Here is a 13,861-nt window from a genome sequence, read left to right on the forward strand (position 1 = left end):
GAGGGAGCGCTAGGTGTGCTGGGAAGCAAGGGGATAGTAGGATTTGAAAAGGATTTATTTTTTTTTTAAGAGAAGGGGGATGAGACACATTTACTTCTGCAGAATGAAGGCTTTGCAAGCATGAAGAAAACAACAAACTACTGGGATGTGCCAGTCCCTTCAGCAGCCCTGGAGGTCAAACGTTTATACAAAAACAGCCATAGGAAGAGTCTTTCAAATACTTGTTTATACTATCACTTGCACACCACAACCTGTTTTTCTTACAAAACACGTGTACTTATATGATTCTACTTCAAAGCAAAAATTAGTTAATAAGACAAACCCTCCCCCTCTTGCCTCACACAGCCTCAGGCACATTGGACCAGAAAGACAATCAGGAAGTCCCAGAAGACACTGCCCAGGTCAAGGGCACTCCATTTGTACACTGCTGAAAAGTGAAGCAAAACCCTTGTACCAAAGCACTTTGTATTCCCTTGGCTTTTTTCAGGCACACGACCTCTCATGTGTCCGAGTGTGCATGTGTTTCCCAGGGAGAATGCTGCTAGAACTATTGATTTTTGGTAATGTAGCAGTACTTTCTGAGAGTAAACATGCTACAAGATTTAGAGGACAACCACAGACATTTTTTTTGCTCTCTTTTCAAGCTGGCTTCTCACTGATGCTCCTTTGCTCCCTGAGGCTTTCCATAACAGAAGCCAATGGAGAGCAGGTTTGGGGATCACAGCTGAGCCACTGTATGGCCAAGATCTGCCTCAGGCAATGGGGAGGGAGACCCCTCAAACATCATCCTCGGAGACCCCCAAAACATCAGGAGCTGGCTTCCCCTCATGAAAGCATGCTGTGCTCGGGTCCCCAGGGGCTTGGGAAACGATTTCAGAAGACCAAGGCTCTGCTTTCGACTTTCACTTCTATTTATCTTGGGGAGAAGCCAAGCAGAGCTGAGAAAGATATTTATATCTCCCCCCTTTCCCCAGCCACCACGGAAACGCTCTGGTTTTGGAGGAGGCCTGTAGCACTGCTGATGAAATGCCTCCAATAAAAGCATTTTAGCATTTTTTATTCTGGGCCAGGACAGAAGATACCTGGAGGTTGTTATGCTTCATGCACAAATGCTGACAACCCTAATGCTCATCTCCCTCCTGCCCTTTCCCATGGGTGCCAAGGGCCCACCTTTCTCCAGAAAGGCTGCTAAGAGCACGAAGAGGTGCAGATCAGGAGCAGCGAGGAGGGAGATGGAGGGAGGAAAAACATAATCACCAGCATGGTTACCGAAAGCCGTATCATTTGATTGGAGTGGGACGTGAGGCTCAGCAAAAGCACGGTAATTCTATAAATCCAAAACCACTGAAGGATTTATGTCCCCACTGCTTAAAGAATAGGGTAGGGGGTGGGGATTTTTTTTTCTTTTTAATATTATAAATGAAAATGAACCTGATGGAAGTAAAGGTCACCTTATGAAGCCAACACTATACACGCCGTGCAAGCGTGTAAACTTCCAACAAGGGAATAGCACTTACCAGACTAAGTGCCCTCTGTCTCCCAGCTGCCTTCCCAAATAAGGAACCGAATAAGGAAAGAGCGTTGTTAACACCTCTAAGCAAATGTGCCAGAGATGTGCCCTCCTTTTCAAACCACAGGCGAAGGCTCAGAAACTGCATAGTGAGTATGCCTAGAAGGACACAGCATCTCCCATAGGGAGGAACTGGGTGCCTAGTGAGCAGCGCAGCGTCCTCCCAGGAGCAGCATCCCCAGGACATGCAGGGGATGGCAGGGGTTGCAGGTGAAAGCTGTTACCCCTGAGAGAGGGAGTGTACTTATGCATGGGTAACCAATAGTTCATATGTCAGCCTGCAAACTACTGCAGACCCACATGTGCAAGTGCTTCTCCTCCCTGTGCCTTCTGGGGGTCGGGTCCAAGGACACAACTGTGGAGGTAATCATGAAAGTCAAGGTAGCCCTGTGGTAGCTCCGAGAAAGCAAGCTTTTCTCTATTTCTCCCCCAAAAGTAATGTATTCTGAGCCTGGAAAAGCCAGCAGCACACCTGTCATTTCTAACACCCCAGTTTCTCTCATTTAAGGCAATTCTGTTCAGATGTTGGAAACTCTTCTTCCTCTAAGATCCGTTCCCCTCTATTACCTACAAATTACACACCAAGGTCTCCCTTGGGGTGCAGCAATCATTTTCTGAAGGAAGACAGAGGCTGAAGACTTATTTTGGGATAGAAAGAATCACAAATATCAAACCACTCTCTCCTTGCAAACCTGAGCCAAAAATGCTAGTACCAACTTCAGCCCCCAAACCACAACTTCCATATCAAAGGCAGAGCAATGGATGCATCTTTCATACATTTTTTCCGCTTTTACTTAAGCCTGTAAATTAAGTTTTACCAAAACACTGTAGAAACAAATGCAAAGGAGGATGATTCCTCAATGAAGCAGTTAAAATGTGTGTCTAAATGATGTTGTGTTCCTGAGCGCAGGTATTTTGTCAAGCAGCCACCCTTGGGGGCTCGCTTCCCATGGACAACCCTCCCAGAATGAGACAGCACCTTTGTGTTCAAACCTGGAAACAACAGTAATAATACACAGTGCTAATATACGTAAGGACAGCGGCAACGCGTTTCAGCTCCGGTTATGAACAGCGGAGATGCCAACACAAACCAGTGCTTTTAAATCACCTGTCATGGGCTCAACAAGCATAAGAAATATTAACGGATTCGCCTGGAGAGGCACTGGGCAGCAGGAGGACAAAATAAGTCCAGACAAGGGAAGGAAGTAAGAGGTATTTAAAACTTCCTTCACGTAATCTCTGGCTTGCAGACACACTGCCTGGCCTGGATTTTGCTGCTACCATCAGGATTATTGATCAGCTTTTAAAGCCTTACATCGTCTATGGTAGTCAGCCAAAAAGGACCCTTCCTGAATTAATAAAAAGTCCAAGCAGCTCTGCTGAGAGCCTCAGCGCTCAGAAATGCTGAGGGAACAGCGATTCATTGCAGTGCCTTGCAATTAAAAAATACCACCAAAGAGCAGCATTATCACAGGATAAAATGCATCACAGGATAAAACACACACATAACCCCCAGTCTGCGGGGAGCTCACTTTGTTGTGAACTCCAGCCACAGAAAGCAGTGCCTTAGGGTAGGGGTATTATAGATTAACAGTACAAAACTGTCCCTGGTGAATCAGCACTGCAGGCGAGCAGAGGCATGTAATGTCATTAGCCTGTGACCAATCAGCCTAGGAAACCTGTCTGCTCTCAGCAGGGACCTGGAAGCAGACAGTTTTCCATTTTATGTATCTGGAATGAGCACAGAAATTAACAACTTCTGAAATATGGGAAGGAAGAAGCTCACAGCTCCAGGAACCTATGGCTGCGGCCGAGCTCACTGTCATTCCTGCCGCACAGTCTACACTGAGCATGGGACACCAGCAATCCCTTCTCCTCTGTTTCACCTGGGTTGAAGGTGTTTATCCACCAAAAGATCCCCTCCAGGAAGTCCTACAAACAGGCTGATCACCACTTGTCTCTGCCTCCGTGGCAGAACATGTGCAGGAGGATCACTTCTGACACGCAACCCAGCACTGTGGCTCTGCAAGATCGCACCAGGAATCAGGGTCCAGCAGCAGAGAGCAGAACCGAAAGAGCTCAAACGAGATTAAACTCAAGCTTCGGAAGAGCCGCAGGCTTTACAGCTTCATCTGCTCTGCACACAGTTACAACAGTCACCAACTCACCCAGCAGCATCTGCTACCCCTGGCATGTCTTGATCAGGAGCAGTGGTGAATGAATGAACAAACTCAGAAAGCTGGGAGGGATGGACAGTCCTTTTCCATGGGAAATCAGCATGCTATGCTGTTGTTATCCCCTTCAGAGAAGCGAAGCAAACAAAATCCCAAGTACCCGCTGACAAGCATGGAGAAAAATTAAGCATCATTTCTGAAGAGTGTCGACATGGAGCAATGAAACCTTTGTTTTCAGACTCTCCACACCTTCCCCTGGATATTCCTGACGGTACTCACAGCAGAGCATGATCCCAACACCCCAAACCCTTCTTGCACTATCTTACACTACATGGGAGGGGAGGGGCTCAGACAGGATCAGACCATGCGCTGTGACTTCTCCAAACGAACATCAGACTATTTTTTCAACTCATAAGGAATGACATATTTGAATTAATGCTTGTATAACACTCCCACAGCTTGGGATAGAAAACATTGCAGAAGAGCAGAAAACAACTGCTCTTCTAAATCATCTGGCTAAAGCACAACTGTGGTACCCATGACAGTCACAGCAGTGAAGGCACTGACTGACAAACTGCTGTGTTACAAAGCTGATGCCAGCATTAAGCAAAAAAGGATTGATAGAGAAAAGGTTACGGATGGCAAAAAAATATGGATGGATTAAAAAATAATAATAATAAAAAGATATAGAAATGTGAAAGTAACACTCAGAAACACTGATGGACTCTAAGAAGAGTCCGCTGAAGTTCAGCAACCTATCCATTGGAGCCATTCTGACTAACCTCCTTTCCTGCATGAACCACAGCCTCCAATCCTGCTTTTGGGATCCCACCTGCCTGCTTAAGGTGCCTCACTCCTGTGACCTCCCACATAGACCTGTCAGGGCCTCTCAGGTCTGAGCAGCACCTCTGTTCCTCCTTGGCAGGCTGACCTGTGAACACAGTTCAGCAATGGAAAGCTGTTGGCAAGAGGGACCTCAAGGGCCAGCCTGCCTGTGCCCCGTTTTGGCTTTATAGATTTACGCTCCCAACACCTCCCTGTTGACCACCCCAGTGGTCTAGAGAATTCTGTTATCTCCATAGCAAGAAACGTCAGAAACTGTTCCAGTTCCAAGGCTGCAGTATATGCTAGTAGACCTCCTTCTTCCTCATCCTGAGAAATGCACCAAAACCTTTTCCATTTACTATCTAAACACACCCAAACTATGACAGAAAATCCCCAAACCAAATCCCCTGGTGGCTCCCAGAAGATGAGACACAACTGGGCAGTGTGTCAAGATCTGAGAAGTTTGTTCAATTAATAGGTTTTTCCCTTCTATTTTCCACTTCCAAAATATGTTTTCTGAAGCAGTTTGGTGCCAAAAAAGAAATACCTGATTCCTGTATTATTCACTAGGGACACCACTCCATCAATGATTATCTGTCAGAGGTTTAATTGTGCTTGGAAGCTTGCCAGCTGTAATGCATGAGAAGTGTAGGAAAAGCAGGCAGACAGGCACTCATCCAGAAAGGTGGCTCTTTCCAGTGTTCCCCCCCTCTCCAGAAGCAACTGCTTCCTCTTCATGGCTTTTTAAAGGACCACTGGATGGGCATCCAACACCTTCCACTAGTGCATAGGCGTTACAGGATTAAGATGTCATGCAGAGTGGCAGGGCAAGGGTGGAAGAGAGGGCTAGGAAGGGCAGAGAGAAGGTGGTTGTCATCTGGTCCGTCATCACGGGCACACTGCCTGTGCCAAGGCCTCCAGGCATCAAGCCACAAAGCTTGGTGGGTGTATGTAAAAGATTTGTGTTGTTCTGCAAGTGCTCAGCTGGCTCTGGAGTGTCTCCATCACCAGTACAGCATCGAGTCCTTCCATCCAGACAACGCAAGCAACAGCCCTTCCCCTCTTGTTTTCTTCCAACCTCTGGCAGGTTTTAAAAGGTGGCAGCAGAGGCCCTTTCACCTCAGGAAGAAGGAAGAAGGTTTTTACCCTTAAGATGAATAAAACATGCAGACTTCAGGAGGCAGAAAATATGGTCATAAAAGTCCCAACCATCTATCTTTTGGGAGTGCAGCTGATCTGTTATCATTAGCAAAGCACTAACTCCTTTATCATTTGCATTCAGCTTGCTAATTCTGGAGTCATATATATCTGCAAGCTTTGCCACAAATCACCAAGACCTGAAATTACAGACAAGTTAGGTTAGGCATCTTAGGCTAGTACAAGCACAACACAGGATGCAAGTCTGGGGGTATCTCCTCTGTGACACAGAAAAAAGCCTTCCGATTAAACCACCAGTGCCATCCCTTGGAATGCAACAACAATATAACCATCTCTGTCTGGAAAAGTACCACCAGTGTAAGAGAAAGAAACATGTATGTAGTTCAGGGAGGAAGATCCTAGGTGTGCATGATGGGAGGTTTCTTTTTTATGTTTTTATTTTACTGAGCCAAAGTAAATGCAACGTAAATGCCAAGAAGCTTTTTGTACGTTCACAAATGTCATCTCATGGGTGTTTTGCATCCATTTCATGTAGTAATCATAAAAGTGACAACCTGAAGAAAGGACCAAAAGAGTTCATTGTCTCCACTGTCCTCTCCTTCCCCAAGGCAGGTGGCGCAAATTGGTGGCAGATCCCGGACTAACATCTCCGCTCCCTCAAAACAACTGGGACCCCCATTTTTCCAGGTCCTTAGAGCAATGCTTCATTACCTTTCCCATTACAAAGATTTTCCTAACACCTAATCTCTTGCTGCAATTTAAGCCCATTATTATGTCCTCCAGAGAACCACTACTTGCCAAAGCTTTCACATGCTTAAAGAGTTTTGCCTATGAGCTATCCTCCTCCTTCCCTTTATTAGCCTCTAAACAATTCTAAGTCTTCCAGCCTCAGCTCCTAGATATTTTCTAGTCCTCTGATTATCATATTGTTGCTTTCTGGGCTCTTTGGCCCATCCATGGTGCCCCAAACTGGACAAATACTTCAGCCAGGGGCTGAGTGCTAAGTGTAGTCAGAGGTTTACTTTACAGACATTTGCCTCTTTATTTCCACAGACTGACTAGCTTGTGCTCTGAAGCAGTCCCCCATAACCCAACCCCCAGTCTGTGAGGCTGGTATTGAGGCAGTTCTCCATCCTGCACTAATGCCACTGCTCCCTCCTGGACCTGCACTTGTTCGCAGCAGCCTGTTTGTTTCTGCCTGATTTCTCAAGATTATTTGGAGCTCTGTTCCCTCCTACTAGTAAGTGCAATTTTCCTGCCTCTCCCTAGCTGGGTTTTCTCTGCAGACCTAAGAGAAGCCTGTTTCATTCATTCTGCCCATAACATCCTTCTGACCTCCATGGTTAGGAAGAGTACGAGGTTTCCAGCTGAGCTCTGCAAAAATGGAAGCAGCCGATCCTTCTTCTGACTGTTGCCATGCAAAACCTCGTATCTTCATGAAACTGGAGCAAAGCCACCTCAGCTGCCAGAGGGTGATGCAGCAGTGGGGAGGGTGACATTCTGTCTAAATTAACATCAGGCCTGGGTTTTGTAAATAAAACTATTTGGGGTCAGGTGCAGCCCTTTGTTCAGTTGAGTTCCTCTCCCTCCATGGTCCCCCTCCTTCATAAATCAAATCTAGTGGTGCTCCTGCCAGTTCCACACTGCAAAACCTTCACTTTAACTCACAGTTTTGGGTCCACTCTCCCCTGCCACAAATCTATGAAAATTCATGCACTTGAGGAAATCAAACCCTAGTTGCTATGGCGAGAGTCATTCCGCAAACTAAGAAACAAATACAAGTGGGACATTTGGAGGTTACTGGATTTTTGCACATTTCTGACAAGAATAAAAAAACCCTTCAGAATATGAAAGGCTCTGCTAACTTCCCAGACCCTGCTACACCCCAAACATAAGGGATTTACAGTACTTGCTTAAGGAAATTAATAATTGAGCACTGCAATTCACCAAAGAAATCATCCCCATGGCTCCTAGCACTGCCTATTATAGCAAACGCAGGAACAGTTTTGAAGAGCTGCAGAGATGTCAGGAGGCTCGAGACACATCTGGGAATACTAGGATAAGGAGCTCCCATCAATGTGACTTACTCACTAATCTCACCAAACCACCAAGAGGAAAAGCTCACCTATAGAGGCCAGTAAATTAATTTGGACAGACCCAGGAAATTACCTGGCAGAAGGGTCACGGCACCTTTGGGATGAACTGCCTACTTTTGCTAATCACTGTGTTGATCTGGTTTGATTATTTTTTTTTTTCCCTTAATGTGCTGGATCCCTGTCTTCTCTTAAGGTGCCGCTGTAATTCAGCCCCTGCTAGCTCCACCAAGAAAAACTGTCCTCTTAAGATCAAAGAGGTGATGCTGGTGGCAGAATAGAGATCTCAAGGAAATGAAGAAGCAGGATGCCCACTGTGTGGGAATCATGATCTCCAAAGCACCTCCAAAATGGTTGAGCTGCTGAGCTGGAGGGGACTGCAGTGGTGCAGGCAGCCCTGCATGGAAGGGGCAAGAGGATTCAGAAACATTATAAACCTTGCAGCAAATACCCCCTCTTCCAGCACTCACGGTTCCTGTTAAAATTAGTCAAGACGGGTGTTGAATACCTCTGAAGAAAAAGAGGCTTCTCTCCTTTATGGCAAGGTCACCAAATGGATCTCTCTCACAGCCGGGCAAGTCAGCATAAACCTTCTGCACTTCCTGCACTACGTACTTCTCAGCATGGCATCTCAGCCTTTCAATACCTCCAACACTGTCTCATCACTCTGCTCCAAGGCCCAAACACTCCAACAAAGATATTTTCCCTCTATTGTCTAGTCTGATTTTTCAAATGCCACTTCAGATTCCTGTTTCACCAAATGCAAATAATGTGAACATGCCTGCTTTTTTTTTTTCTTTTTCCTAAGGAGTATCATTTATAGGAAAGCATTTTCACAGCAACCCCAGTTCAATCTTTTCCCCCCCCAAGACCATACAAATGTCAATCTCCAGTCTCATCTGCTCAACTGTCACATCCTCCCATCCTACTGTTGCTCTAATTGCACACTGCTGAGCCCCTTCATTTGTTTCGACATCCCTCGATAATGGCAGGATCAGAACTGAAGGCAAAAATCCTCTCATCTGCAAAGCAGCATTACAGACTTTCATTTTTGCTTTTGATTCTTCTGTATAACGAGGCAAGGAAAGCACTGGCTTATTTCTGATATAGTGATGTTGCACTACAATCTCTTATTCAGTCTGTTCTCACCCCAGTGGATTTTTGTTCAGTATTTTTAACTCTAAACTTTCCAAGCAGCCACCTCCTGTTAGGTACTTGTTCCAGCTGCCAGTCATACTTAGGATATATACCTTTATCATCTTGCTAAGGATAATAGAATGTTCTTACCCTTTCCAAACACTGAGCAGTCTTGATTGTCTCCTAATGCCAGTTCTCTGTCCCTTTGATTTCACCTGAGCTTAAAAGTACACCAGAAAAAGACTCTGTCTCCTTAAATTCACTAATGAAAGTTACACAGAAAAGGCCTGGGTACCAACGGCTACAGAGCACCAGAAGCACTCCTCAACTGCAAGTGATGTTGGTAATGGTGGCTCTACAAAGGGGAGATGTTAATTTCTTTAGTGCTTGGTGGGTTTGGAGCATTTTGAAGGATTAGGGGATTTATCCATGACAAGATGAACTACTGCATACCACAGGCACTTCACTATTCTTACCCAGCAAGACAGAAATGATAACACAGAACACTACCAGATTTCTCTGCTATGATCGGCTCTTCAGCAGCCCTGCACTATCCCCCTGCTCCAAGTGAAAGCACATACAATCCCATAACTTAATACCCCATATGCAATCTCAAAAGAGAAGAAACCTCATCGAATTATGGCTTGTCTGACCTAGAAGCCCTCCCAAGCAGTACTGAGAGGTATTCCCAAGAAGTACTCCCAAGAGTCCAGCTGCTCTGCTCCTGCTGCTGGAACAGGGTATTGCAGCATTGGTGTCATTGCCTTGACTGATCCAGTTCCCAGTCTTGCATCCTAGCTTAAAGTCTCCCCTAATGCCCTAAGACATAAGATGTGCAGCTTTCTGCTGTTGTGCCTCAGTAGCTGTTCCTTCAATATTTAATCTTGTAAGCTGCTAATGCACAGATCTGTGCTAAGTTGCAGGGTTCATCTTCTGTACTCAAAATCTGTTTCCTTCTTGTTTGAATGTGGCAAAGGCCGCTCTTATTCCTCAGACCTCTAGTCAAAAATCATTCAATTTTAACCCGTGAGAGTCCAGGTGGTTTTCTCCATACTGTAAGCCCTCCTTGCTTTTTAAAGTACAACAGAAAATGTGGGACAGGCGGTACCTTCACAACGTTTGCATTTTTATTTATTCACTGCAAGCCTTAGTTTTTTTCACTAAGCAAAATAAATAAAAGCCCAGAGGCAGCCAAGTCTCATCTCCGGAGATGCAGGCAGCTGCCCCAGCCACCTCTGTGCCGGCGCTGTGCCACTTGGCCAGCTGCAGCGCAGGGCACACAGCCACTGTCTGGGACATAGGAGGAGGCAAGGCAGAAGGGCTGCCAAATCAGCATCCCTCTGAGGCCCAGCTGCCTGCCCAGCCTCACCCTGCTCTCATGGGATGGAGCTGCTGCTGTCTTTCAACTGTGAATTGCTGCCCCTTCCCTCCACTCTCCAAGAGATGAGCCACTTTCTCTTGACCAGAGATAGATTTTGGTACGTGACTCTTGTCCAAAGGAGTCGATCAGCTAGCCAACTGACCACCCTAAAAGAAATACATAGTGCTCCATATGATGTGGTGCATAAAGCATAACCAGCTTCTTGGGACTAGATTAGACAAGCACAAAGCTAAAGTGTCTAGCACTTTAAGACACAAATCACTCAGCTGTTGGGTCACAATCCCTTGGGCTTTCAGCACCAGCTAGGCCAGGGAGCCTTTCTCATGGATATTCTTCAAGACAGAAGTAACTAAAATGCCCGAATGCAACTCAACCTACAGGATCTATTTTCTGAGCAGTGTGGGAAAATACTGGCCTGCACAGCCATTTATTAGCTCAAAGAGGAGTGTACGTTTAACTCTGCAGAATGGGTAGAACAAAGGATTATTAAATGAAATTCTGATTAGTTCAGCTGAAAGCAAAATACCAGCTGGAGCCTGGGGTAAGGCAGGCATGCTATCAGCAAACATGTGCCGCCAGTGCATCTGCACACACACACCAGACTGGGGAGCCTCAGACGGGAACAGCAGAACCAAGGCTTCTCCATCATGGTCCATGCTCTGATAGCTCAGGTCCTGTTCTCCTCTAGGCAAAGCCTTTGGCACAGCAGTGCTAGTCATAGTGCTGCATAATGGGAAAGAGAGTGACAAAATCCAAGTTTTCCAACTTCATGCCCTCCTATCAGTAGCCGCGTTTTGTGGGCTTTCCAATTGGGAACACAGCCACTCAACATAGTTATCACAGAGTCACTCTGCCTGGAAACACAGGCATGGCACATGGCTCTACCTATAAGGGGATGGTGCCCACAAGCCACCCTGCCTAACTGCAGCCATATTCATTAACAGCCTATCGTTTAGATCCTATTGCAAAAGTTAATGAAGACACTTTACGAGAGGGCAGCCTCCCTGAGATGAAGATAAATAATGTATATAAAAGAGGGCTGGGAGGGAACTGGCACATCCTTGCAAGGTCATGCTAGAATGCATCAGTGGCTGGCTGAGGCTGGACTCCTCCGGTAAGAAGCCTGGAGCTATTTATGACTCATGTAATTAATTAATGCCAACGGGCGTTCTGCTGCAGGCACGTGGGAGACCAAAGGGAAATATGAAGGGAGCAGGTTAGGAAATGTAATGGAGGTGGGGGAGAAGGATGACATTTCTTGTAGCAAGACATGCTTTGAAGTAATTATCAACAGTCTAAACAGCCAGCAGCTCTTTTGGCAACATCAGTACAAAATCAATTAGGAGCTCTAAAAATGCATTGGCTCATATTTCAGGGAGCATTGAGAATAAGAAGTAGCCATCTGAGGCAGGGCAGCTGCATTTCTAAGCACCACATACTACAAGACCCACGGATCCTCAGACCCCGCAGTGCAGCCCACAAATGGTGTGACCAGTAGAGGGAGTATCATTAATGCCTTCCCAATCATAAATGGATATGACAAGCATTAAGAAAGTCCGACAGTTTGATCTTATGTGTCTCTAAGTCTGAGGACAGGTTTAACAAAAGGAAGAGAAAGAACTAAAGGGCCAAGCTAAATGTGAGTGTAAGCCTTGAAAGCTGAGTCCCTGCAGGCACTCTGGGCTTCTGACATACACCCTCCCCTTCAGGAGCCAGCTTTCTGCCACCAGGAGCTAATCAAAACTCATAGAATACATTAAGAAAGGGACCACCTCTGTGGCTTTCCTGCTTCAGTTTGCAATACTGCAGTCTTACACTGAACACTCAACATGTGGTGACGCTGAGTCATGACACTGCTTGCACAAACTGTTTGAGGACAATGAGAGCTTAACCTAATTTTGTCCCTTTGTTTGTCCTCTGCACAGAGGAGATCAATCAGTTCCACTCCCTGCCTTCACATCCCCATGCATTCAGTGCCTAATACATTATACAGCAAAACTGTAAACCAAATAAAGTGCACTCTTTTCCTCCTCTGGTGCCCTAAAGTCCTTCTGGGTTGTCCAACTCCCACTCAGGCTGCATACTCTCTCATATCTCTGTTGCCAGAATATTGGTTCCCAAATGTATTCATGCATTGTCCAGTCTCCCTCTTATCATAGCTGCCTGCAACAAACCCCCTCACACAATGAGGACTGCAAATCTGCTTACAGCCCAGCATTGTTTTCCATTTTCTACTCCACTGTACTTCTCTCTGGACTCTTGCAGGGGCCAAGCAGCACAGCATCAGTCTGCCACTGCCATCTGGATGGGCAGCAGAGGCTGCCTGAAGTCTCAACCATGGCTAGCAAAGCCTGGGAGGCTGCAGGATGCTCCCCTTTGAGCCTGACCCACCTCTGACCACTGGCAAAGCTGGTGGGACTCCCTACTGCTATCTGCTATTTTTCTGGAGCAAAACCATGCAAATCCATAGTGCAAATCAAAGAAAACAAAACAAAACAAAACAGAGTAAGTGAAATGACAGTCGGTTTTAGTTTCATAAATATATGAGTAGAACAAGAGTAACAAAGTTCTCCTTTCTGGTGGGGTGAGAATTGACATGAGCCTGAGTCTCCAGGCTAAAACATGAGTGAAGTAAATGACAACACGAACAACCAGTTAGCATTTGTGTTACCTACACCTGATCTGAGCCTCACCAGCTTTAAGAACACCCCTGTTAAATACTGTAATGCTCCCAATTAGGAGTGATCTGGATTGTTTATTTTCAAAACAGATTTCTCCCAGCAGTGAGATCTCATAAACCTAAGACAAAAGCAGTCTTGAAGAGGTGTTTCAACCTCTTTTGGCTACACAATATCCACAGCTGGCTTGAATTCCCTAATTGTTTCATACTGACCTTGAGGATATTTCGGCCATTAAATGACTCTCGCTCCTTGAAAGATGATTTACCAGTCATTGTATTGTTTCGCTCTTCAGCTGTAAAGAGAAAAGCAACCACCAGAATGAGCTTCAGATGGGAAAATTGTGTGTGCTGTACTTCAATCCCCACTCTCTCCCTCCCCAAAGTCAGCTGCCAGCTAATAGACCATCTTTGCCCAGTTCTTACTGAAAAAAAAACCACTTCCACTTTGATTTTAAAGAGAACAAGGCTGAATACACAAGAATTGGTACCTTTGTAGGGATCACCTATATTACCTGGAGGAAAGACCCTAAATCACAGCTACTGCTAGGGCGATTCTGTAGGGCTGATGGCTCAGTGCAACACATCTGCTTCTCTCTGGCTGATTTTAATCCCACATCCTGCCAGGGTGAGAGTCAGCATGATGAGTGCTTGCATCACCTGGAACAGCACCAAATACCAGACTGAGCATGCAAGCAGAATGTCAGGCGCAACCCGGACAGCACCTCTACAAATCTCTGCTGCCTGCTTGCTCTGGGAAGCACATACATGTGGTGTGTGTGCTTCTGCAGGGTGGGCACGCAGCCACACACAGACATTAAGAATAGCAACCTAGGCCTATAGCAA

At 45.9% G+C, this 13,861-nt stretch overlaps 1 protein-coding gene across 7 annotated transcripts in view; it reads right to left on the reverse strand.

Annotated features, from left to right (window-relative positions):
- Window positions 1-13,861, reverse strand: part of ASCC1 (activating signal cointegrator 1 complex subunit 1) — a 41,163-nt gene that overhangs the window by 5,048 nt on the left and 22,254 nt on the right. For 4 of the 7 annotated variants that reach the window (XR_008971456.1, XM_057403343.1, XM_057403342.1 and 1 more), the window contains exon 9: window positions 13,232-13,311. Coding sequence is in view for 5 of the 7 variants with exons in the window: in XM_057403343.1 (XP_057259326.1) it covers window positions 13,232-13,311 (80 nt within the window). In the remaining 2 variants the exon portion in view is untranslated. Of the gene's footprint in view, window positions 1-3,356; window positions 3,908-3,967; window positions 4,676-5,566; window positions 5,907-13,231; window positions 13,312-13,861 lie in introns of those variants that run through there. The other 3 variants (XR_008971457.1, XM_057403344.1, XM_057403345.1) reach the window with 3 other exon arrangements.

Source organism: Pezoporus wallicus, unplaced genomic scaffold (genome assembly GCF_028554395.1).
Source record: "Pezoporus wallicus isolate ANWC-B61680 ecotype Strahan unplaced genomic scaffold, APGP_CSIRO_Pwel_v1 contig_4264, whole genome shotgun sequence".
Classification (NCBI taxonomy): Eukaryota; Metazoa; Chordata; class Aves; order Psittaciformes; family Psittacidae; genus Pezoporus; species Pezoporus wallicus.